This window comes from Leptopilina boulardi, unplaced genomic scaffold, assembly GCF_019393585.1.
Source record: "Leptopilina boulardi isolate dan_hultmark-lab unplaced genomic scaffold, ZJU_Lbou_2.1 LbouV2_278, whole genome shotgun sequence".
In the NCBI taxonomy this organism is placed as follows: domain Eukaryota; kingdom Metazoa; phylum Arthropoda; class Insecta; order Hymenoptera; family Figitidae; genus Leptopilina; species Leptopilina boulardi.
The window spans coordinates 4996768-5024724 of record NW_026137838.1 but is presented as its reverse complement, the minus strand read 5'-3'; the positions used below and the strand labels follow the sequence as shown (position 1 = coordinate 5024724).

General features: G+C 24.5%; 1 protein-coding gene across 8 annotated transcripts in view; it reads left to right on the top strand.

The window, feature by feature from the left end:
• The window catches only part of LOC127281722 (protein bric-a-brac 1-like), a 379471-nt gene that overhangs the window by 310057 nt on the left and 41457 nt on the right, over window positions 1–27957 (top strand). For 2 of the 8 annotated variants that reach the window (XM_051305591.1, XM_051305592.1), the window contains exon 2: window positions 16540–16601. The exons of 5 other annotated variants lie outside the window; for them this stretch is intronic. In XM_051305591.1, the coding sequence (XP_051161548.1) occupies window positions 16540–16601 (62 nt within the window). Of the gene's footprint in view, window positions 1–16539; window positions 16602–27957 lie in introns of those variants that run through there. One more of the 8 variants, XM_051305595.1, reaches the window with a different exon arrangement.

Here is a 27957-nt window from a genome sequence, read left to right as displayed (position 1 = left end):
TATTTGCGCAATTTTCTGTTTTTTTGAAAAGATTGTTATATATTTGTTGCGAAAAATTTTCATTTATATATATATATACAATATATATCACATATATTTTACAAATATATTACAAATTTTGTCAATATCGATAATTTACATTGATGATTTAACGTTAAAATTCAAATTAAATTATACCGCGAGTTTCAAAATGTACGACCTAATTAACCGGGGGAAAATTATTATGTACCATATTTCATTTATATTTATTTAGCCATTAATGCTTCAAGAGATTTTCAGTTTCAATATATATATATATATTTTTTTTTTTATTTTTGATGCCATTGATTATAAAATTATCTTTGTCGTTTCAAAATTAGATTTTTTTTTCGCCAAAAAAAAAATTGGTTATTTAATAGCCGAATTTTTTTTAATCGAATAATAATTACAGTTTAAATAAAATTATTATTATTATTATTATAATTATATTAATATAAATTATCGTCGTTTTAAATTAGATTTTTTTTTCCAAAAAAAAATTCTAGGATTTTTTTAATCGAGTATATATTCTAATTTCAGTTTAAATAAAAATTATAGGTTAAATTATCGCAGTTTTAAATTCGATTCTTTTTTCAAAAAAAAAAAAAAAACTAATTATTTACTAGCGGAATTTTTTTCTAAAATTTTTTCTAATTAGGTTTAAAATTATCGTCGTTTCAAATTAGATTAGAAAAACTAGTTGTGTACTAGCGAAACTTCTTTTTAATCGAATAATATTCTAATTAAGTTAAAATAAAAATTATAAATAAAATTATCGTCTTTTAAAAATTAAATTAAAAAAAACTAATTATTTACCAGCGGAATATTTTTTAATCGAATAATATTCGAATTTTAGTTTTTAAATAAAAAATTATTAGGAATTTGTTAATGATGTTTAGAGGCCTTTTACAAACAATAAATAAACATCTTAACTGTAAAAGGCCTCTAAACATCATTAACAAATTTATAATAAAAACAGTTTGAAAGAAATTTAACAAAAAATTATTAGATTATTAATACATGGAAAAAAATATTCACCTAAATTAGCGAAAGATTTCCCTTGAATAGCAAAAGTTTTAATTGTTTCAGCTAAATTTATAACTATATTCCAATGAAATCTTTCGTTGTTCCAGAAAAAATTTTCTTTACGTGTAATTTAAAATTATTATTATTTAAATTATTATAATATATTATTGTTTTGAATTAGATCATGTTAAAAAAAACTAATTATTTACCAGCGGAATTTTTTTTAATCGAATAATATTTTAATTCATAAATAAAAATTACTATAAGTTAAATTATCCTCGTTTCAAATATTCTTTTTTCCAAAAAAAAAACTAGTTATTTACAAGCGGAACTTTTTGTTTTAATCCAATAATATTCTAATTTCAGTTTTGTGATAAAATTGTCCGGAAAATGTTTTTCTTTTTTTTTTTTTGCTCTTTTCAAGTAAAATGCTTTCTCTGATGGATTGGAAGATTTGCGGAAATTCTCGGCTGATTAATTTTTACCACTCGGCTAATAGCCTATATACGATTTTCGTATTACTTGACGGGTTTGTACAGAGAAAGAGAGAGAGGGTTTTTGGCACGGGGGGAAAGAGAGAGAGAGAGGAATATATGCTCATGGAAAGAGGGGTCAGAGGCAACGGCTTTTCCGGACTATTCTACACGCAATTTCGTGTTTAATATCCGAAATAACTGGACTTCCGCCATTTCTCTCTTCCTCATTTTCCCCATCTCTCTTTCAACTCTTCGTCTATATATATACATATATAGACATGCGAATGAAGTTATATAGTTCACACAAATCGTTCGACAGAAGCAAAATTTCAACCGTCATAAAATTTTATTTCCCTCCAACTAATTCAAAAAAAAAAAAAAAAAAATCGCAGTATTAAATTTTTTCAGAAAAAAGCGATTTTTTCAAATTATTAGAAACAATATAATATATATTATATAATTATTAATGAATGGGAATTGAATTATTTTCGACTAATTTCGAATTTTAGATAATCCTGGCATAAAATTATGAATTCATAATTGCAATCGAACGGGTAATAAATAATTCTGATAGTGTGAGTCAAATAATATTAAATTATTGATAATTGAATTATATTACTACGTGATAATTGCAATTAAATTAGGCAAACTATTAGATATTTTTAATAATAAATTATCAAATATATTTTATTTCGCCATTTTTATTAATATTTAATAATAAACAATTTTTTGGGGGCGTAAAAAAATTATAAATTAAATTATTAATCAATAAATTAATTAATAAGTTAATTAATAAATTAATTAATAAATTAATAATAATAATAATAATAATAATAATAATAATAATAATAATAATAATTACAAAAAATTAGAATTTTCTGATATAAAAAATAGAAAATATAGAAGATTGTAAAGATTTCAAGTAGATTAGTACTTGAAAAGTTAATGTCGCGACTTATAGGAGTGTGCATATAATACGTGCGAAGCATCTTGCACGATCAATGCAGCGGGGTGTCTGAGAATGCCACTTAGTTATTGTCTGGGGTTCTCTCTCTCTCTCTCTCTGCATTTCTGCCCCTTTTGCCCGACACCATATCATGTCCCCATACTCCCCATTCGCGATCTACTCGTGCATCCCACAACATGTAATCATTGCGTCGGAGCATAACCATACCCGCATACATTAATTCCACATTTGACTCGGAATTTACAATCATTTTACGTTCGCCCAAGAAAATTTATTAGTCACCTTTCTCTCTTATATAGTTTTGACTTTTTTTTTTCTCATTAAACATTGATAATTGTTTCCCTTCAAATTATTATTGCGAATTCAACAAAAATTTCATTTACAATTCTCTATAATTTTGCAATTATAGCTTTTTAACAAAAAATAATAATAATAATAAAAATAATAATAATATAATAGTAATAATAATATAAAAGGCTTATTGTAAACTAACTAGTTCAAAGTCAATCTATTTAAGATTTTTCAATTGTACAGTGGAACCTCGATTATCCGAACCCCTGTTATCCGTACCTTCTGTTATCCGTACCTTCTGTTATCCGTACCTTCTGTTATCCGTACCTTCTGTTATCCGTACCTTCTGTTATCCGTACCTTCTGTTATCCGTACCTTCTGTTATCCGTACCTTCTGTTATCCGTACCTTCTGTTATCCGTACCTTCTGTTATCCGTACCTTCTGTTATCCGTACCTTCTGTTATCCGTACCTTCTGTTATCCGTACCTTCTGTTATCCGTACCTTCTGTTATCCGTACCTTCTGTTATCCGTACCTTCTGTTATCCGTACCTTCTGTTATCCGTACCTTCTGTTATCCGTACCTTCTGTTATCCGAACCGTAAAACATTTTATCCGAACTTCTGTTATACGAACTTTTTTTTGTCTTTTCATTTTATTAATGTATTTATATATATATATTTAATTTAATACAAATATTTATTTGTAACAAATAATTATTATTTGAATCAATTAAATGCGGTATTTGTTTCAAATACAGAAATTATTGGTTCAAAAATACAAATTTATTTAATTCAAATAAAAATTATTTAGTTGAAGTAAATATTTATTTGATGATATACTTAAGTAATCAAGTATTTGAATCAAATAAATTTTTTTTTCAGTATATATTATAGTTTAACTGTGACATTGTTTTACATTAATTATATATATATAAAAACATTTGAAATTTCTATTATCCGAATTTTCGTTTATCCGAATCCGGTCCTGTCTAAGTTAGTTCGGATAAGCGAGGTTGCACTGTAATTCTAAATTAGCCTTAAGAGCGGTATTAATTATTTTATTATTCTACTATTTTACTATTCTATTTTAATTTTTAGTTTTGTAATTAAGAGGGCAATTAATATGTAAAAATCCAAAAAGATGTACATGGAGAGAAATAATAAATAATAATAATGATAAAAATTCTTTATGTCCCAATTAATTATAAATATAGTAAAATTTGGTTTGATAATAATAATATAATAATAATACTAATAATAAAATAATAATAATACTAATAATAAAATAATAATAATAGTAATAATAAAATAATAATAATATAATAATAATATAATAATAAAAATATCTTGTCTATATAATAAATAATAGATAGGAGATATTTTATTTATTTATTAATGATAATATAATAATATTATGATTTATAATGCCAATAATACACCTGGAGTAACTTTTTTCATCATATCAGAAAAAAATTGAATTTTCTTAAAATATTTTTAAATGCAATAATAAATTTTTAAACTTTTAAAAATCTTTGGGAATACTAATAAGAATATTTTTCAACTTGTTAAAAAAAGATTATTATGTATAGATATATAAATATATATATAAACGGACTAAAAATATTTAATAAGATTCTGCAAATTTTCCCCGAGTCGTATTATCTTTAAATTTAAAATAATACTCTTGTTCTGAAACTTTTAAAAAATTTAACTGCATTCTTAAGTTTTAAATCTCGGAGATACTACTCATTCGAAATTTATGACTCTGGGTGGGCAAGAATTTTTCCTGTTCTTTTATGTTGTTTATTAAATTTATGAGACAATTTCTTTGCTAAAAAAAAAAACGTTACTAATTTTTTTTTTTCATTTTTTTAATTTCATTTACATTTTATTGTCAATGTTTTTTATTCCTTTCATATATTCCTTAATCGTTTTTAATTTTCTAAAGTATATATAGAAATTTTAATATTATTTTAGGTACTTTTTTTAACATGGCCTTAATATTATTTAAGGGCCGTGTGTAAAAAAAAATACCTAAAACGAGAATAATTATTAATAATTACTAAATAAAAATAATATTATTTTGTCAGTAAGCTCTAAATTTGAATTAGTGAAAAATCGTACTAATTTTTTTTTTTAGAGAAATATTACTATTTTATTTAGTAATATTTTTTCTTTAAAAAAAAATTACTAAAAATTAATAGAAATTGTCACTAAAAATTGAACGAATTTTTACTAATTCAAATTTAGAAAGTAATTTATTATTTTCTACCGTCATTGCTATTTAATTTAATTTTAAATTCCTTTTTTTAAAAAAAAAACCTATTTCTATTATATTGCAGTTTCATAATTCAAAATCGAAATATAAAATTAATTCTAGAAAAAGGGGATTTTCTATATATATATACATATATATGTATATGATTGAAGAGATAAAATTTCCAGTGGAATACGAAAATGAATGAGAAAATTGAAATTTATGTTAAGTCAAACTTTTATCCATGCGCCCATAAAACTTAGTGAAATATTTGATTTTGGCAAAAGTTATATAACTTGGCATCGCACTTGTTCAGCGTATATAATCAATCAGAAAATGAGAATATTTTTTCATTTTTTTTTTTTTTTTTTTTTTTTTTTTTTTTTTTTTTTTTTTTTTTTTAATATATCGAAATTTTCTTGCACAAGTTTTTTTTCTATTAAAAGAATGTTATAATCTTATATCTAAATGGTAAATTCTGATTAGTAAATTATTAATGGGAATTATCTTAATTTTAGAAACGATACTTAACGATTTAACGAGAAAATGGTTTAAATTGGAATCTGTCAGTTATAACAGTTAAGCATCTAATTCAATAAATATTTCATTTTATGCTATTAAATATACGAATGTTTCTCATTGGGAGAATTTCTTAATTTAAACTTAAATTGCTTCCAAATCGAAATCATTTGAAATTTTAATATAGAAATTCAATTTTACAAGAGAGAGAGAAAACTTGTTTCTTTTGCTGTAACTTTTTTTTCCATTTAAAATCGATTTTTTTTTTTGCTTTTTTAAAAAAAGGAAATATTTATTATTATTGAAAAAATAATTTTTGATTAAAATGTGAAATTTTTTATGGTATTTCTGAATAAGGATTAAAGGACAAGGTGTGCATTGGTCAGGAAATTGAAATGACCTTCGAGGTTACAACCTCAAGTTTCGAAACGACGATCTAGTGATAGCTTAGAAATTGACCGACGGAAATCACGGTGAGAAATTCATCCCCTTGGCTAATTGAACAAATTTAATTCCCTTCTTGTTTATTCCATATATCGAATATTTGGCATTCTATTTTTCTATTCTATTTTTTTAAATAAACAATTTTTTGAAAAATTTTGTATTTGTAATTTATGTAGTTTAAATCAATTATCAATATTTTTACAAGTAATTTTCCTCCCTAGGGTTTAAATTAACCTATTATATCACCAAGGGCTAAAAAAAGGCATTTTAAATTAGTGTGTACCTAATGTAAAAGAAACACACTTTTTATAAAATCAATAATTAATAATTGTTTCGATAAATAAATAAATAAATATAATAAAAATAATAGAAAAATATGTCAATTTTGATAAATTGGTAATAATAAATGTTGATATTATGCTTCGTTATTATTTCATCGAGTTTTATGAAAACAATTTAAATTATAAATTCTATCTCATACTTCATTGAGAAAGAAATTAAACTTGAATAATGTATAAAATGGGATGTATTAAAATGAGAATATTATTATAGCTTCTTAGAGCTATATTATAGAAATTTCATTGTATATATCTTCTAACATATCTATTATTAACAAGTAACATTTATCGTATTTTATTATTATATATTATTCATGTTCCTCATTTTGTTGCTTTTATATCTCCGTTCTTGACAATAATTTATCGTTTAACCGCTCATTTTTTATAATTTTTTTTTTTTTTTTTTTAAAGTGAGGGAGAATAAGGTTTAATTAATTTTTTATGGTAATTATTATAAAAGAATTCAAGGAAAGGGAAGAGATAGCAGAGAAACTTTTTCATTACATCTTTCTCTCTTTCTCTCTCTCTCTCTCTCTCTCTCACTCTGAAAAATTCAAGGCGAAAAATGTTTGGTAATTTTATAATTTCTATGTCCATATTCATGCGGGTTATTTTGCAATTTTTATTTATTTCATTTTTTAAACAAGATATTGTCTAAATTTGAATTTTGTGAGAATTCGTTCATTTATGTAAATTAGTTGGAATTTTTTTTACTAATTTTTAGTAAAATTTTACTATTAGTAAAAGCAGTATTTAGTAGTATTTTTCCTTACTAAATTTTTAGTGAAAAATGTCTGAAAATTAGTAGAAATTTACACTACTTTTTAGTAAAAATTACTATTACTATTTAGTAATATATATTAATTAGTACTATTTGATTTAATTACTCAAATTTACTCTAGTTTTATATAATTACTATAGTTTTAGTGGGAAAATGATTAAAAGTTAATAGAAATTTTCACTAATTTATAGTAAAAATTACTATTACTTTTTATTATTTATTACTATTTAATTTATAACTACTAAAGTTTAATTACCTTTAGTTGTCATCACTTTAGTTTTATTTAATTACTAAAGGTACACTGAAAAATGACTAAAAATTGCTATTACTATTTACTACTATTTATTACTATTTGATGTTACTAAAGTTTTACTGAAAAGTAACTGAAATTTATTAGAAATTTTCACTAATTTTTAGTAAAAATTACTATTGCTATTTATTACTATACTATTTGATATAACTACTAAAATTTTAGTAGTTAATGACTAAAAGTTAATAGAAATTTTCACTGATTTGTAGTCAAAATTATAATTACAATTTACTACTATTTATTACTTATTACTATTCGATTTCATTACTAAAGGTTTAGTGAAAAATAACTAAAAATTTATAACAATTTTCACTAATTTTTAATTGGAAAATAATACTATTTTACTATTATTGTATTTTTAATACTATTTTTAATAGTAAAATATTACTATTTGCGTAAACTACTAAAATTTACTTTAGTTTAATTTAATTATTAAAAGTTTAGTTATAAATAACTAAAAATTAGTAGAAATTTCCATTAATTTTTAAATAGTAAAATAATACTATACTTTACTATTATTCTTTTCTTTAGTACTATTTTTAATAGTAAAATATTACTATTTGCGTAAACTACAAAAAAATTTACTTTAGTTTAATTTAATTACTAAAAATTTAGTGATGAATAACTAAAAAGTAGTAGAAATTTCCACTAATTTTTAAATAGTAAAATAATACTACTTTACTATATTATTCTTTTCTCAAGTACTATTTTTAATAGTAAAATATTTTTATTTAAGTAAACTACTAAAATTTACTTTAGTTTAATTTAATTACTAAAAATTTAGTGATAAATGACTAAAAATTAGTAAAAATTTCCACTAATTTTTAAATAGTAAAATAATACTACTTTACTATTATTCTTTTCTCTAGTACTATTTGTAATAGTAAAATATTTTTATTTGAATAAACAACTAAAATTTAATTTAGTTTGATTTAATAACTAAAGGTTTAGTAAAAAATAACTAAAAAATTAATAGAAACTTCCACTAATTTTGAAAAAATAAAGTAATACTATTTTAAATAGTAAAAGATATTACTATTTGCCTAAACTACTAAACTTCAGTTTGATTTCATGTACTAAAATTTTAGTAAAAAATAACTAAAAATTAAGTAGAAATTCCCACTAGATTTTAGTAACAAAATATTACAATTTAATAAAACTTCTAAAATTTACTGATTTAATTTCTATAAACTTTTAAACTTTACTGATTTAATTTCCATAAACTTTCAGTGAAAAATTAATAAATTAGTACAAAAACTAATTTAAATTAGTAAACGAATTTTAATTTTAAAAATATATATATAAACAACCTACTGAGAATTTAGTCATATCTTTAAGATTTCCCAAAAAAAAACATACACGATTGGCTCATCTCGTTATATTGAAGAATCGTGTAAACGGATTGAATGAGCGCGGATATGGAAAGCAGATTGAATCACATTTGCTGATGATTCTCTAACAAGATATATATAGGACTTCTGTTCACAAAGCCCAATTTCTGAACAATTAGCAGAGCCCTGATCGAATGAGGGATCGATTTTTGGGAAAGTGGCATTCTCTCTCTCTCTCTTTCTCTACCCGGGGTCTCTCTTGACCGCAGACTCATCGATTACACTGACAGAGAGATGTACCTACTACTCCTAGGATATATATATATATACATATATATATGTAGATAGTCCTAGAACCGGTTTTGCAGAGATACTGGCCGCTAATGCGCCGGAATAGATTAATTCTGACCAATAGGAACGGCGATCGAACAGCCTGAAGCACATTACTCAATTATTTACGCTTCATTAAGTATATATCCAATGCCACCGAGTGTACCACGCGCGTTCGGGGGTAGCTTCCACTGGAGAGAAAGTGGAAGCAGTGAGGAAGGAGGAGGGTGGGAGGGAGGGAGGAAGTATTGCAGAAATTGGAGGAGGTGGGGAGAGCCACCCACTCACACTCCTTCACATATATGTACCTTCTGGTACATAATGTATGAGAGCGTGTTGGTAGGTAAGCGGCCACCCCTAGCTCACCGAGGTCTAACTTAATTATTCGAGAAATTCAGCGATCCATTTCTCTACCCCATTCCCCCCTCCATTTCTCTCTCTCTCTCTCTTGCTCTGGACCTCTCTCTCTCTCACTCACTATTCTCGTCCTCCTCACGCCAAGTGTAACCCTCTCTATGCTCTCTCACTCTCGATTTTCCCGTCTCGTTCTCTTGTCCCCAGCCTCCCGAGTCCATCTGGACCATAGACAGCGATCGATCAACCTCTCCATGATAGTCAAGTGTTCGCTCGATCGTCCAACTTGTTTATGGTTCAACATCGAAACGAGTGTCCCCTCAATCCACTTCTCACGCGAAAACTCTTTTTTTTTTTTTTTCATTTTATTTGAGAAAAAAAAAAGAAAATTTTTACAATTTTTTTTTTGCAATTTGAAAACAAAATTAAGGGACCCATGATTATCCTATAAAAATCAATAGTTAAAATTTTCATTTTAAAGATGTTTTTTTCTATTCTCTAAATCTGAATTAGTAAAAATGTTTACTAATTTGAATTAGTGACTCACTTTTTGCTTCTGCATTAGTAAAATTTTACTAATTATTAGTAACTTTTGATAAAAATTTGGCAAAATTTTCTTTTTTAAACGAATTTTTAATTAACAAAATTTTTAGGTACTGAATTTTTATTTATCCGAAATTTGCAAATGACCGAACAAATAATGGACAGAAAAATTTCGGTCATTTGCAAATGTCGGATAAATAAAAATTCGATACCCAAGAATTCTGTTACGTAAAAATTTGTTTAAATAAAAAACTCTCGCAAATTGTAATTTAAAAATGTAAATTTTAAAAATAATTACTCTCTAAATCTGAATTAGTAAAAATGTTTACTAATTTGAATTAGTGACTCACTTTTTGCTTCTAAATTAGTAAAATTTTACTAATTTTTAGTAAAAGTTACTAATAATTAGTAAATAATAAATAATAATAAATAACAAAATTAAATAATTCGGATAATAAATTAAATAATAAAATTTTACTAATTTTTAGTAAAAGTTACTAATAATTAGTAAAATTTTACTAATTCAGAAGCAAAAAGTGAGTCACTAATTCAAATTAATAAACATTTTTACTAATTCTGATTTACAGAGTAATTATTTTTAAAATTTACATTTTTTAAATTACAATTTGCGAGAGTTTTTTATTTAAACACACTTTTACTTAACATAATTCTTGGGTATCGAATTTTTATTTATCCGAAATTTGCGAATGGCGGAAATTTTTCTGTCCATTATTTGTTCGGTCATTTGTAAATTTCGGATAAATAAAAATTCGGTGCCTAAAAAGTTTGTTATAATTAAAAATTCGTTTAAAAAAGCAAATTTTGCCAAATTCTAATTCAAAAAATAGAAAATTCGTCTCAAAAACCAATTTTATATCTATATAATAAAATTGAGGGAAATGAAAATTTTTATTGTTAAAAATTCTTAAAACGCCGAATTTTTAATTGTCCGAAATTAAAAATGACCAAACAATTAAACAGACCGATTTTTAAAATCCACCAATTACGATTTTCTCGACAAATGATTAATGAATTTTATCGCGCCAAAATTTTTCTGTCCATTATTTGTTCGGTCATTTGTAAATTTCGGATAAAAAAAAATTCGATGCCTAAAAATTTTGTTATAATAAAAAATTCGTTTAAAAAAGAAAATTTTGCCAAATTCTAATTCATAAAATAGAAAATTCGTCTAAAAAAATAAATGTTACATCTAATAAAATTTTGAAAATTAAAATTTTTATTGTGAAAAATCCTTAAATCGATTAATTTTTAATTGTCCGAAATTGAAAATAACCGAAGAGAAGAACAACAACAACACCGAACCTAAAATCAACAGAATGATTTTGGCGCGATTTTTAAAATTGACCAATCAGAAATTTCCAAGAAAATTGTGATTGGTTTTTAAAAATCGCGCCGTAATCTTTCTGTCGATTATATATTTTCCACCAATTGCAATTTCGGACAAATAAAATTTTTCGCGTTTTAAAAATTCATTTGAATAAAAATTCGATACCTCAAAATTCTGTTAAGTTAAAATTCGTTTAAATAAAAATTCTCTCAAATTCTAATTCGAAAAATGAAAATTCAAAAAATAATTATAAATAAATACTAATAGGCAAAAAAAATTCTATAAAATTTTTCTTATATATAAAGAATTTAACATATAAAATTTCCTAATAAACGATCATTGACCTTTTGCCAAACACATAAATATATATATATAAATTAAATTTGTGCCGATATAATAAAATTTTTCCCACTTGAACAGAAGGGTAAACAGAACGAATGATGTGAACACTCCTCTCTAATTATTACTATTAATATATTAATATTTAATCGTGATGGAATTTCAATTAGAATTGTTTGAAAATTCCGTCTGGAATTGTATATATATAATTGACATGAGACATATTGATATAAAATATTTTAATTGACAATAAAAATTATGAGAAATTAATCTCCTATAATATCACATATATATTCGACATTTCAAGGGTTTCCAACGATCGAAATTTTTTTTTTTAAATAAAAATATAAAAAAAAAATAATTAACTTTTAATTAATATATTTTATATGTAATAAAAATTTCCTTTTACTTTAATTAATATTTAATAATCTATAATTTAATTAAAATTCATTTTTAAATATATAATAAAAAAAAGATAGTGAGTTGACAGAAATAATACAATAACGATATTGTATAATTAAAAATGAAATATTATTTCAATAAAAAAAAAAAAAATATTAAATAATGTACTATATATAATAGTTAATGTGATTAATTAGTGAGCATATAATAGAAATCGATTAGTGATAAGTCGCATATCTACTTTTTTTATATACACTGAAAATTATTTTACAAATAATAAAACGCCATTATGGTTTCGCCTTATTATTCGAGGCTATCGATCAGTTAGAAACTATTGTTTAGCTCAGGTCATAATAATCCAATGGGATTAGCGATAGATTCTGATTTGACAGAGACTTAAGACCCGAATCATTATGTTATTCCCCAATGTGTTATTATTTTTTATTATTATTAACATAATTTTATTATACTAAAAAAAATAATTTCACTTCAATTAATTAAAATACTAAAATAATAATTTTTAATATTTCAAAATGATTAACTAATTAATAATTAATTAATTATTAGTAATAATTATTTAATTATTTTTTAATTATTTTTTAAATATTATTTTTACTTTAATTATTATTAGTATTATTATTATTTTTATATTTTATATGTATTATTTGTTTAATTAACTTAATTAGTAATTGTTTAGCTTACCCCATTTCTGCAAAAAAATATAATCTCAGCACTCACCTGAAATATAAATATAAAATATTTTATTAGATTAAAAAAAGAAAAGTAAAAAAATAATCAGAAACGTAATAAAGTGGAAAAAGTCAAAGCATCATATATTTAATTAAACAGTTATAATTGTAAATATGCAATGAAATTTTATTTATATGATATGTCCTAATTTTTTTTTTTTTTTTTTTTGAAAGGTGACTTACTAAAAATATTACAATAATAATAATTTTTTTGTTAATATTCCACAATCAAATTTACATGAGTTTGCAAATAAACTAATTATTCAAATTGTAGGTATTCAATTAATTAGAGTTTCATTTTCGTTAATAATTAATAAATATTAGATATAGAGCATGCTATATAGTCGATAATATTGATAATTTCACAATATTCATATATATTTTCTATAATATTAGTTGTCTATTTTTTATTATTAATATTATAATCTAAATTTTTTGTTAATGTTTTCGTCAAAATTAATTAAAAAGTCTAGCATAATAAATATTAATTTAAATTTTTAATTTTAAAAAAAAATCATTATTAAATTATTATTATTAATAAAAAAAAAATTTTTTTTTCATCTCACCGTTTATTTTTTATTAAAATTCGAATAATCAAAATAAAATATGATTAAAAATAAAAAGCGAGAATAAAAAAAAAAATAAATAACTAAAAATAAACACGTAAAACTAAAATAAAAAATTAAAAATATAACGTTGAGAAGAAAAATAAATTTAATAAATTTAATAAAAAAATTTAATAAAAAAAACTTTAATAAAATATGAATTTAAAATTTAAAATAAAGAATAAAGCTATAAAAACTAAAATATCCTTGTAATTGGAGGGAAAATTAAACTAATTTAAAAAAAAAAAAAAAATTAAACTAGCTTAATAAAAATATAAAAATTTCCTTCGCTTTGAGAAAATTTGCATAAAAATATTTCCTCAAAGAATTCAACCGGGCTGAAAATATATTTCATTAAACATGTACTAATTTCTCAAGTAATTTATTGAGCTCTAAAAGAAACGTCTTTTTTTTCGCCGGGAGATATATAGAAAGAAAAAGAGAGAGAAAGAGACAGAGAGTTCCTCCATCCACGAAATATATTCATCATTAAACGGCCATAAAGCAAAAAAGAAAAGAAGTGACTCTGTCGAGATTCGCGTCTGACCTTAATCGAAAGTTCGTGCTACATTTATCAAAAATAGCGGAACACTGAGGGAGCTTTGTTTTTCGACCGAGACACATATGTATATATATTTTCTCTCTCTCTCTCTGTTATATATTCCTCACTTATTATATTTAAATGAGTAAATGCGATTCTGTAAAAAAAAAAAATAACAAATAAATATGTATCCCCTGATACAACGAAAAGGGATTTCTTCTTCTTCTTCTCCAAAAAAAGGGGGTCAAAGAAGAAACAGCAAAAGAAGAATATAAACGAAAAAAGAATAAAGAAGAAACGTATCGCGCCATTCAGTGGATAGATTCACCGGCTGATAGTGACTCTGGTAGAGACTTTAATTATCATCGCGTACAGACTATTTATATGCCAGGAAGCACTTAAATAATATTTCTCCGAGTCGAAGGAGTTTGAGTTGGAAGAGATGGGAACGGGATTACGGGAGCCTCGAACCGAAGGTTTCTGATCCACCCGTCAGATAAAAAGCCACCGTCGACGGTGGGCGGAATTGCTTATATATCGACCGGAAGTCAAAAACAATATGCGCGAAAAGGATGAAAATTGTGGCCTGCCTTCTTATATATATATATATATATGCTATATACTATATATATATATGCATCGCGCGCTATGAGTCGACCCCCCCCCTTTCTTCCCCCCTCAGTTTAAGATTTACGAGTTCGATAGTATAGATATATCCACTCAAGATTTCTCGCGGAAGTCCACATTATTTTACGATTGAATTTCTCCAACCGACCGTTCTAACTGAAAAAATAATAATAATAATAATAATAATAAAAAATGATACGCACTTTGCGAGTGCAACAAAAACAAAAAAAAAATTCTTATATACATTCAGAGCGCGAAGTTTCAATCATTTATCATTTTCTCTATACTTATGTTGAGATGAGAGAGAGAGAGAGATTTAAATATTCATGCGTTCTGAAATTATATTTCTACTTTCCAAATTAAGGAAAATTTATTATTCAACAAAAATATAATAAATCGGGTGGGGATTTCTTTACTGAAAACAAAAATTAATTTTTTATATGTAAAATTTTAATCGCCTACTTCGCCGAATTAATAATAAATATTTATTTGGACCAAATAATAATTTTTATTTGGATCAAATAAATAATAATAATTCTTAATTTACTCAAATAATAATTATTTTGATAGAAATAAATATTTATTTGATAATAGTGGCTATAATAATAATAATAATAATAATTTAATATTTTCAAATAAATATTTCTTTGAATCAAATAATATTTGTTTAAATCAAATAAACTATATTCGAATCAATAAATTTTTGGTATTTAAAATAAATATCTTTTTAATTGACTGCACTCAGAAAAAAATTCGTTTGAAGCAACCAAATTTTGGTTAAATCAACAAAATAAATGCATTGATATACAGTTAACCAAACATTTGGTTGCATAAACCAAACGTTTATTTATCTCAATCAATTTTTTTCTTTGTTCAAAAAATTTATTAAAATAAATCAAACAGTTATTTAGATCAAATAAATATTTATTTGAATTAAACAAATTTTGTTTGAACTATCCAAAAAATTGGGTAAATATAAAAAAATGGTACATTTGGTTCAAACATATCTTTTTTCTGAGTGTGAAATAATAATTAATTCAAATAATAATTAATTGTATTTAATAATAAACTGTATTCGAATCAATAAATTTTTGTATTTAAAATAAATATCTTTTTAATTGACTGAAATAATAATTAATTCAAATAATAATTGATTCAAATAATAATTGATACAAATAATAATTGATTCAAATAATAATTAATTGTATTTAATAATTAATAAAAAAAAATTGATCCAAACAATAATTGATACAAATAATTATTGATCCAAATAATAATTAATATAAAAAATAAAGAATCCAAATAATAATTGACACAAATAAATATTTATTTGCCAATAGCCAAGTAACCGATTATTTGAATCAAGTAAATTTTTGTTTAGTGTAAAAATCTAAAATTAATTTGTAAAATATAAATTCGTTTTACATAAGTACTTTTCAGTTAATTAATTATTTTTAAAGAAAATAAAACTTATTATTATTATTATCATTAATTAGTTCAGTTGCAATGTTAGATTGGAGTAAATGGGGACAAAATCGCTATTTTTCACAAATTATGTAAGTTTCTTCCTTTAAAAAAGGTAATATTTACGGGTTTATTTTTTTTTTTTTAGTTGTTATTTACATTCTCAGGATTAATTTTATGCAGCAGAAAAAAGAACTAATTAATAATAAAGGATCAATATAATTTCAAATATGGATATTATTATTATCATTATCATTAATATTATTTACATTTATTTATAATTTATATTCATATTTATTTATATTTGTCTATTTATAAAAATACTATAATTGCAAATATAAATTTAAAGAGGAGAAAAAAGGATTCAAGGCCCGAGAGTAATGATTAAAATCGTATACCAAGTTAAAGATGAAAAGCATATCTAATTAGTATTATAATCTAATTATAAATAGTAATCGTCTCTTTTCCTTTGTTTCAGGTGAGTAGCTTGATGCTATTATCGCCAAGAGTTGCCATTGTGCCAGACGCAAATTTAACGTCGTGAGTAATGTTTGACCTGATTCTCATTTTATTACAGAATAACAAAATTATCCCTCATTTAAGTGAGAGTACAATCATCCAATTTATATAACGAAAAACAAAAATTTTCCATCGCGCTTTTATTTATTTGCTCATATTTATATCAAAAAGAGCAAATGCGCGCGAGAAAGAGAGAGGGTTTAATGTGTATAAAAAATTAAAATTCCCTATATTATATTACAATATATATATATATATATATATATATAGCGAGAGCCAAAACAATAAATTTATTCGATGATTCATATTTTGATATGGCTCAATTACTCTGTTAATAAATTAGTCAAATGATTGGTCATCCACATCTGTTCCTTGGACCAACTGCAATATTTATCTCCTTCAATAATATAAAATTACAATTATTTTCCAAGTTAAAATAATATTATTTAATGTTTTATTGTTACTTAAAAAATATCCATTATTCCCAATTTATTGTTTCATTAATTTTATTTATTAAAATTGTTATTATATGTGCCTTATTACAATATTGAAAGAGGGTTAATTTTAATTCATTTATCCTGCTCTTATGGACCATTAAATAAAAAAGCAATATTTACTTTTTTTTTAAAATATAAATTCAAACTTTTAATTAAATTTAAGCTAATGAGTATATTTTAAAAAGATAACATTGACAAAAAATTTATTTGGTTCAAATAAAAATTATTTGACTTAGGTAAATATTCATTTAGTTCAAGTAAATCTTTATTTGTTCAAATAAAAATTATTTGACTTAGGTAAATATTCATTCGGTTCAAGTAAATATTTATTTTCTCCAAATATTCATTTGGTTCAAGTAAATATTTATTTGCTCCAAATATTCATTTGGTTCAAAAAAAATATTTATTCGATAATAGTAAAATTATATTTGAATCAAATAAATGTTGGAACCAAATAAATATTCGTTATTAGCTCAAGTAAATCTTGATTTGGTTCAAATATAAATTATTTGGCTCATGTAAATATTCATTCGATTCAAGTAAATATTGATTTGGTTCAAATAAAAATTATTTGGCTTATGTAAATATTTATTTAATTCAAGTAAATATTCATTAGATTCAAGTAAATATTCATTTGCTCCAAATATTCATTTGATTCAAGTAAATATTTATTTGCTCCAAATATTCATTTAGTTCAAGTAAATATTCATTTGGTTAAAAAAAAATATTTATTCGATAATAGTAAAATTATATTTGAATCAAATAAATGTTCGAACCAAATAAATATTTACTTGAACCGAATAAATATTTACTTGAACCGAATGAATATTTACATGAGCCAAATAATTGTTATTTGAACTAAATAAATATTCATTATTGGTTCAAGTAAATCTTTATTTAGTTCAAATAAAAATTATTTGGCTCATGTAAATATTCATTCGATTCAAGTAAATATTGATTTGGTTCAAATATTTATTTGGTTCAAATAATTATTTAGTTCAAAAAAAATATTTATTCGATAACAATAAAATTATATTTAAATCAAATAATTTTTTTTCATTTTTTTCATATTGCAAATAAAAAATTGATTAAATGTGAGAAAGGTTGCTTTGCTTCTCGAGTTTTTCGAAGGAAATGATATCCTCTTTTTTTTGAGAGGATTCTTTTTATATATATATATATACTTCTTTAATTTCGATCGGAGCATTTTGCCATTTCAACGAAACGCAACGCGAGGAAGAGGCCCATTAGTAGACAATCAACGTCTACGGGGCAATAATTAATCCTATCTATACCGATCGCACACAGTGTTATGCTAATCGACGAGCGTAAAGCGGCACATTGTATTTTGTAAAGCGGACTTTACGGCCTCGATACGCTGCTATAACTGAACGAGTTGAACCGACCGCCACTGATGAGTGATTGGACCTTTATCATCAAGAAAATTATTATTTACCTCCCCTCATTATGCGACCAAAAAAAAAAAATTTGCAATTCAAAACTCGATATTTAAAAAAAAAACCAATGTCATTTTTTAATTAAATTTAATAAATAATTCAATTAAATTATTATTTATTTAATTAATTAAATTTTTAATTTATTTCTTCATTAAAATTTACACTCACATTGTATAAAATACAAAAATTGGTCAAAAAATTTTATATATTATTCCTATATACAAATATATATATATAATAAATAAAAAAAATATTTTTTTCGCGAATTAATTTCCCCTTGAGCGTGTGTGGCGCATTGATAATTTATATTGATAATATTTTAAAAGCTTTGCCTTCAACTCGCGTAATTGTTTAAATACAAAGTGCTCTATCTAGACTAAAATGTAAATTAATTTTTAATCAGAAATCGAATCCGCCATAGTAGCAAGAGGAGAGAGTTTCGTTGTGTGTGCAAAACGCCGTGTGTATTTTAATTTCCGGTCATTTATATTTATATTTATATATATATATATATATATATATATATATATATATATATAGTATTTTACAAACATGGATTAAAATTTATTTATATCCATTGTCCTTTTTCCGTGTGTATAAATTGTATGCTTTTTCCATGAATTGTGTATTTTCATTTTAAATAATAATAATATAGTCACTCGCAAATCAACTAAAGCACTTTGGGTTTTTTTTTTGGGGTTGTTTTAATTTTTTTTATATTATTTATTTTTTTATCAAACACAAGTTTTGGTATCGATTTCAATTTATCAATTTAGGGAATCGATAAATATCGCGAAATTACTTGACAGCGATATATATATATATATTTTGTACACGCGATTTGTATATATGTGTGTGTGTGCAACGCTTTATATCAATGTTTCATTTGACTGGAATAAATTTATTTTAAATATGTATCGTATATATAGCGAGGGATGAACTAATTATAGGTTAATTCAAAATGGCTCGCGATTTGTCCATCGATCCCCAAAGAAGTAACTGTGCGAAACGAATGTTTGTCTCTCTGTATATATATTTGAAAACGCTAATTTCGGCGGTAGACCAAACAGCGCAGTAAAAATAATTTATTTTATTCAGTGTCATCATTTTTTTTTTATTATTATTATTATTTCATACTCGCGAATATTCTTTAAAATTTATAATTAATTTATAATTGTAAAATTTATACTTAATTTATAATTGCAAAATTTATAATTATATTTCTATTATAATTTTCGAATTTCTAGTGGATCAAATTTTATTTATTTTTATTCATTTTTATTTTTTTATTTAATTTTTATTTAATTTCTATCTCTTTTTTTAATTAATTTTTTATTAAATTTCTATTTAATTTTTATGTAATTTTTTAAAGTTTTATTTAATTTTCTACTATCATAGAATTTTTTTTATCTAAGGTAAATTTTATTCAACAGAATTTTTACTAAATTTTTGGCATATATTTTGTTCATTTTATCATCATCGCGTGATTTGAATTTATTTAAAAATTAAAATATTTTTAAATAATAATTATTATTTATGTTAATTAAATGATAGATAGATACATAAATTATTGGTTCAAATACAGTTTACTTAATTCAAATATATAAATTATTTGGTTCAAGAAAATATTTATTTAATAATAGTAAAGTAACCGATTTGAAATTAAATTTCTATTTAATTTTTATGTACTTTTTTAAAGTTTTATTTAATTTTCTACTATCATAGAATTTTTTTTATCTAAGGTAAATTTTATTCAACAGAATTTTTACTAAATTTTTGGCATATTTTGTTCATTTTATCATCATCGCGTGATTTAAATTGTCCACTCGATGGAAAGAACATTGGTCACTCGTATTATCTGCGCCCTAGGTCAGGCACAAAACCTATAGGACATTTATACTCAATCTTTTATCAATTCTATATACACACACACCATAGGTGGCTAACCTTCACGACAAGTCTATTCACCTTCTTTACTATCTCACCACCCTCATCTCTATTTTCAACTTTCCTTTCATTTTTTATTCACATCCTTTATTTAAATAAAAATTATAAATAAATAAAAAAAAAAAATTTTTTTTTAAAAATCAGTTTCCTTGAGAATTGTAGGAAAAAAAATTTTTTTTTTTTTTTTCAACAGACACAGAAAAATAGTGAGTTTGGAAACGCTTAATTTTGAAACGTGTTGAACGAAAAGTTTGAATTGGGGGGTAAAAAAAAAAAAAAAGGGATGAATATCGGTTGACGACAAAGGCGTTTGCACTACGATAAAAATCAAAGGTTTCGCAAACGAGACAATTTATATTGAAGCAAAAATCCAATGAAATATAGAAAAGCACACACATACACATAACGCGTTACTGGAATGGGGGTATCCGAGACACAAAAGAGAAAGCGTCAGGAGCTTTGACCGAGTACCCAACTAGTGGAAAACTTTTGATTGGACAATTCATCAAACGAGTACCATTTCCGGCCCTTTTTTTTTTTTGTCGCTAGGGCAACTCCATTTTTTATAGCAAGCAAAACAACCTTTATTTCACGTATTTTCGCGCCTCCAAGACGAATTTTATTTTTTTTTTCAATTTTTTAATAAATCAATAACAACAATAATAGAAGAAAAAAAATTATAAATTTTACACTCAAAAGAGTATGGATTAATTAATAATAAATTTTTACTAATTACTAATTTAACTAATTAAATACTAAATACTTCATAATTAAATAATAAATAATTAATTACTGTATTGTAATTAAATTTCGTTAAATAAAAATTATTTTTTCAATATATATTTAAAATTGCTTTTTTACGGGGAATTTTCAAATATTCTTTTTTTTTAGAGGGGGGGCGCCTTAATTCGATTTAATTTAACTATATAGCGTCTGGACGCTTAATATGGGGCGGGGGTGGGAGGATAAGGGGGGGGGGCAAGTAAAAAGACCGCGTTTGGCGAGCGCTCGTAAAATGTTTAGTTATTGCGAGCATTATATCGCTATTGCGCGAACCCGGCACGGCCAGTGTCGGCCAGAAATAATCCGTGAGTAATTTCTGCCAGCTTGCAATAATAGCACTGGGCGCAATATATACGAGCCACCCCCTTTTGTCGTCGTGAACTCTTGTGTGTGAGGGATGTCGCACCCTTTCAACTCTTTCAATAAATATATATATCCTATATATATTTCTCCCCCGCAAACTCTTCCAATAATTCAATCAAAATCTATTCTTACTGGAAAATCTTATATATCACAAAACCTTTAATTAATCGACTTTGCGATGTCTAGAAATTTAATTTTATTCACTTATATATATATATATACTTCATTTTTAATCGCTCTGAAAAAAAAATTCTGACACACGTTATACAATCACATGTATATAAAATTTATTTTTAATATCCAATTTCTCGTTCTTTAATTTAATTTTTTTAATTTAATTTTTCAATTAATTTAAATTTTTTTTTATTTTTAATCTCAACTTCAATTTAATTTCAATTTAAAGAAGAACACTTTTTATTTAGATAAATTAACGTTAAATAATTAAATATATTTTTAAACTAATATCTATTTATTTTTATATTAATTAGAATATTTTGTTATTAATTATTAATTAATTATTATTAATTCAATATTTTTTTAATATTTCTTTTTGTATTAATTATAAATTTATTTACCAATAGAGCTATTTAATATTTTCAAATTTTTAATTATTTTTTTAACCCCCCTCCCCTTTTTTTAACAAAAAAATTTGTTACATGTAATTTAAAACCCTGATAATTAAATTGTACTTTAAATAATAATTGTAATTTATTGATCCATATAGGTTGTTTTTACTGAATTTAATTAAATTTTCTTTATTTATCATTATTATTTGTTCTATATATTTTTTTTTAATTAATTTATATATATATATTTATTTTCCTTGCTCTGTGAACTGTAATTTGTCCGTTTGAATTTCCCGTTTTCATTCTACAGTTAATTGTTATTAATTAAAATGCTCATTAAATTTGGGAAATAATTTATACTAAATTTTTTAAATTTTCTCGGTATTATAATTTTTTTTTTTTCACATTTTAAAATTATATTTTCTCTAACAAAAAAAACTTTCATGCAAAATTTATTTATTTCTTTAATTTTAATTTCAAGCAATTAATTTTTCTATTTTGAAAAAGTTAATTAATTATAAAATAAAAAAAATATAACATTAAAAAACTAAGATAATTTAAAGTAATTAAAAACTTTTTAAATAGTTGAATGAAAGTAAAACATATAATTACAAACTAAAGTAATCCAAGTAATTAAAAACTTTTAAAGAGCTTTTTAGAATATTGATGTAGTAATATATTTTTTTCGAATTAAAATAAACTTTCTTTTTTTCAAATTTATTTTTCATTTTGAAAAAATAATTTCACTGAAAATTTTTTTTTTTAAATGAAAACAAATAAAATTGCGAAAGAAACATTATTTTTTTCATTCACTATATATATATACACAAATGACTAATAAAAAAATAATCTTGGAAAAATACGAAAATTAAATTTCGCATAGGCAACATATAAACGTTCATTGGAATGTTTCCTGTGTTATATTTAAAATAAAACTAAACTTTATTTTTAAATTCGCGTGAAAAGAAATAAAAAAATATCTTTCAATATGACTCACGAGTGAATATTTAAAACTTTTCGCGCACTATAAACATAAAAGTAAAATTAAAAAAAAATTCCCAGTTTTGATTGGATGAATCTTGAAAAATTCTTAAAAGCCAAAAAAAATTGGTAAAATTTAAAATTAGTGCGACCCAATTGAAAAAAGAATTTAAAAAAAAAAAAAAATAGATATTTGAAAACGTAATAATTAACTCGACCTTAGTAGTCATAAATCTGGGGCGAATTTAATTTACTTGGCAAGCCAATTCCATTAAAGCCGCGGCCATTCGCCCTAGCAGTTGATTTAATAAAATTTTTGGTAGATTTCATTTATTATTCTATACTGACAAAAAATCCAAGATGATAAATTGCACCCGGCAGATTTTCCATTAATAAAATATAACAGTGAACAAAATATAAAAGGAGTAAGGAGAGAGAGAGAGGGGGGGAGGGGCAAAAGCAACGCAGCGGGCGCACTTTTTAATGCATTAATTTTCCGCGTCCTCGATTTTTCTCTCTCTTGATTTTTTATCCAGTTTTTATTTTTTTTTTATTTTATTTTTTTTTTGTTTAAACAGCACCACGAGAGGGTCGTCGCAGTAAATTTCCACTATTTTCTAATTTCTTTCCGCCGATGCATGCACGACCCACCGCTCTCCCCCCCCCCTCCCCTTCTCCTCCCTTTTGGTGGTAATTCACGCACCGGGGTAGTAGACGCAAGACACAGACACGTTACCCGTAGGTGCAAAAGCACGCCGTGCAAACATGCGGGGGCGAATGCTAATATTAAAAGTAATATTTCTGGGGCCGTCCGCCGAGCGGACTCTCTCTCTCTCTCTCTTTTGCAACCCCCGAACCTCTCTCTCTCTCTTTTGCCTTCACCCCCCCGACTCTATTTATTTTTAATATAAATTAAACAATTTATTTTCCGCTCGAGCCGAGCTTGCAGGCAGGACCGAAATAGAGAAATAATGCCCGGCGCGCAATATCGAATGAAATATCGCTCGACGCCATAACGCTCGTTCTCTGCTGCTGGTGCTTTTACTATTGCTATACACGGGCAAGGAAAATACCTCTTTCTCTCTCTCTCTCTATTGTAATTTGCAATCAGGCGCAAAAAAAGAGTAAAGTGGGGATGCGGGGGAAGTAAAGAAATAATCAAAACTGATTTTCTGACATTTTTCATTTTAAGGGTATATATATTTTTTCTTTAACCAAGAAATGCGCGGGAAACTAACATAACCTCAAAATTGAAAAATGGTTTTTCAGACCTAAAAAAAGGAAATTTATTTCAAACTATACACGGAAAGAAAAGGAATGGTTGGGTCAACCATAGGTATTGATAAATACGTTCCATAAATATTATATGGTTACCACAACCATATCTTTAGTTGATACAACCATAGTATGGTTGGCCTAACCAAAGGTTAGATTGTCACATCAAAATGACGAAAAATTGCAAATTTGATGTGTCAACCTGACCTTTGGTTGCGCCAACCATACTATGGTTGTATCAACTAAAGATTTTGTTGTGGTAACCATATAATATATTCATGGGACGTATTTATCAATACCTATGGTTGGCCCAACCATTCCTTTTCTATAGTACATAATTTTAATTAGAATTAGAAGAATTATCCTACTAAAAAATCCACTACTGGTGCAGTACTGGTACCGGTAGTGTACCAATTTTTTTTTGTAGTATTGTACCAGTACTGCGCCAGAAGTCAAATTTTTGATAAACCCAGAGAAACGTTTTACTTGAAACAAATATAATATACACTGAAAAAAAGGTTTGGTATTGACAACCAAACGTTTGGTTGGTATTTAAGCAACCAAAAGTTTTTTGTTGAATCAACAAAATTTTGGTTGTCCCAATTAAACTTTAGTTACGACAACGAAAATCGTTTTTTCCAAATTTTGGTTGTGTCAAACAAATTTTGGTTGAGACAATTAAAATTTTGTTGATTCAACAAAAAAAATTTTGGTTGCTTAAATACCAACCAAACGTTTGGTTGTCAATACCAAACCCTTTTCTCAGTGTATATTTGAATAAAATATAGAAATATTTGTCTCAAAGTCTAATAACTTTTTTATTTGGCGTAAATAAAATTTATTTTACTTGACTATCAAGTAAATATTTATTTAATAATAGTAAAGTAACCGATTTGAATCAAATAAAATTTTTTTCAGTGCATCTATCATTTTACTCAGTGAAACATTCTCTACATTCGAAATTATTTTTTATTTATTAAAAGTATGTTTTAATTATTATTTATCATTTATTAATAATAATTATTTTATATAATAAATAAATTATTATTTTATGAAAAATAAATAAATAATTATTTTATAAAAAATAAATAAATTATTATTTTATTATTATTAATTACTTAGTAAATAAAATTTCTATTGCTTATAATTTTTTCAAAACTATACTTTTAACAATTGAAAAAATTCCACAATTGTAGAGAATTGTATCACTAAATAAAATAATGCAATTGTTTATAAAAATTGCAAATTTTTTTCTATAAGCTGAAAAAAAGTCAAAATAATAAAAATAATTAATTAATAAAAGATTTTAACTCAACATAATTTTTTTCCAAAATATCATAATTACAATTAGCGAAAAATTTAGTTTCAACCAAATATATACCATTCTCTTATAATAACACAATATTTTTTGATTATTTCAAACAAAATTTGTTTGATTCAAATAAATATTTATTTACTCTAAATAAACATTCATAAAATTAATTAATTTGCTCCAAATAAACATTTATTCGCTCTAAATAAACATTTGATTTATTTTTATAAAATTTTCGATTGAACTAATAATTTGAACCAAATATTGGTTGATTCATCTAAAAGTTCGATTAACTGTTTAGCAATAAATTTAGTTGATTTAACCAAAATTTGGTTGATTTAACCAAAAGATTAATTATAAAAGTACAGCAATAAATTTAGTAGATTTAACCGAAATTTGGTTGATTTAACCAAAATATTAATTATAAAAGTACAGCAATAAATTTAATAGATTCAACCGAAATTTATAGTTGATTTCACCAAAAATTTGGTTGATTCAAACAAATTTTTTTACCAAGAATAAATCTTCTAAAGAAATTAATTTTTATTTCCCTAAAATCTATTTTTCAGTATTGAAATTACGTTACCCCATCCTTCTTAAAATACAGTCAACCCTTGAATTTTGCAAGTTTCTTATATACGAGAGAAAAATAAACAGAAGGGAAGAAAATAAAGTAAAGAAACAAATATACCAAAAATTCATAAAAATAAAAAATATAAAATTTCTCAAAAATCTTTATAAAGAGCTAAATACTCGAAAAAGAAAACCAAGCGAATTGCGAAAAAAAGAGAGAAATTTTTATATAAAAGAATAAGAAAATGGAATGTAAAAGATGCTGAAGGAGAATCAAAGAGAGAAAAGAGGGGCCTTAGGAGTCATAGGAATACTACATCTACACACACACACACACACACAGAAGGGCGGACGTTGCTCAACGCGGCGCCGCTTGGTTTAATAAGAAGCTATCTATAGTCTCGCATTATGTTACCTCGATACATCCGTGAGATGAGATGCTGCAATATTAATACGTCTCATGAAATATTCGTCGCCATCTTGCCATTCATCTCGCTTTCGCGCTACGTGCATTATAGAGGAGAGGGTGGCTGGTAGGCAGACTCTCTCTCTCTCTCACTCACTCACTCTCCTAGTTCCAAGGATGAAGAAGGGGGGGGGAGGGCAAGGAAAGGGTGGGTGCCGGTATATATAAAAGGGGGGTAACGCGCGCCGTAGATGGGGAATGTGAGCTAACCTACATTTTATGCTACATTTGAAACGTCTTTCGTAATTTATTAACGTCCTGTAGGCAAGCTGGGCTGCACTTTAAACGAATATTGTAAGATAGACGGGAGAGAGAGGAGGCATGCAAAAAAAAAAGCAAGCCACGATTTTTCCCCAAAAAAAACTGCCTTCAATTCCCTTTTCCCACCGGAAAAAAATTTTTTATCTGAAACAGCGATATGTTTCTCTAGAATAAGGAAAACTTTCCCTGTTTTAGCGAAACATATCGCTGTTCCAGGTAAATAATTTTTTTTCCATAACTATCTAAAATTTGAACTAAAACTTTCGCAAAAAAATCAATTATTTTTACAAAATCAAATCAAATTAAACAATTTTTTTTTTCTTTAATTTTTTATTTCGAGAAAAAAAATGATTACCAAAAATAAAATGTCTGACAAAAAAATGATATATATAAAATATGTAAATTTCCGTCCAAATATAGAATAAAATAAAAAAAAAATCCCCCGGCTCAGAGAAATAATATATATATGTATATATATATATATATATATATATAAAATTAATCATATTAACGAGAAGCTAAACGTATACACATTTAATTTCTCATATAAGAATTTCATTTCCGAAAGAACTTTCTGACACGCGAATAAAATTTTCACAATCTAATAAAATGAAAAGCCATCATTCGGTTTTTTTTTTCAAAATAAATAATAAAACACCAATTTGTCCATTATAACATGCGATATGAATAATAATTGTCCCTAATAATAACTCAAACAATATAATTTCTATGGAATAATTGATAACTGGCAATTAATATTGTTCCATATAAAGGGAAGAAATATATATTTATAAATATTATAAAAGAAATTAATTTCAATATATATATAATTTTCATTATTATTATACTTTTCACTCTCCCATATGTATAATTTTGTTGCAAAATTCTAATAAGGT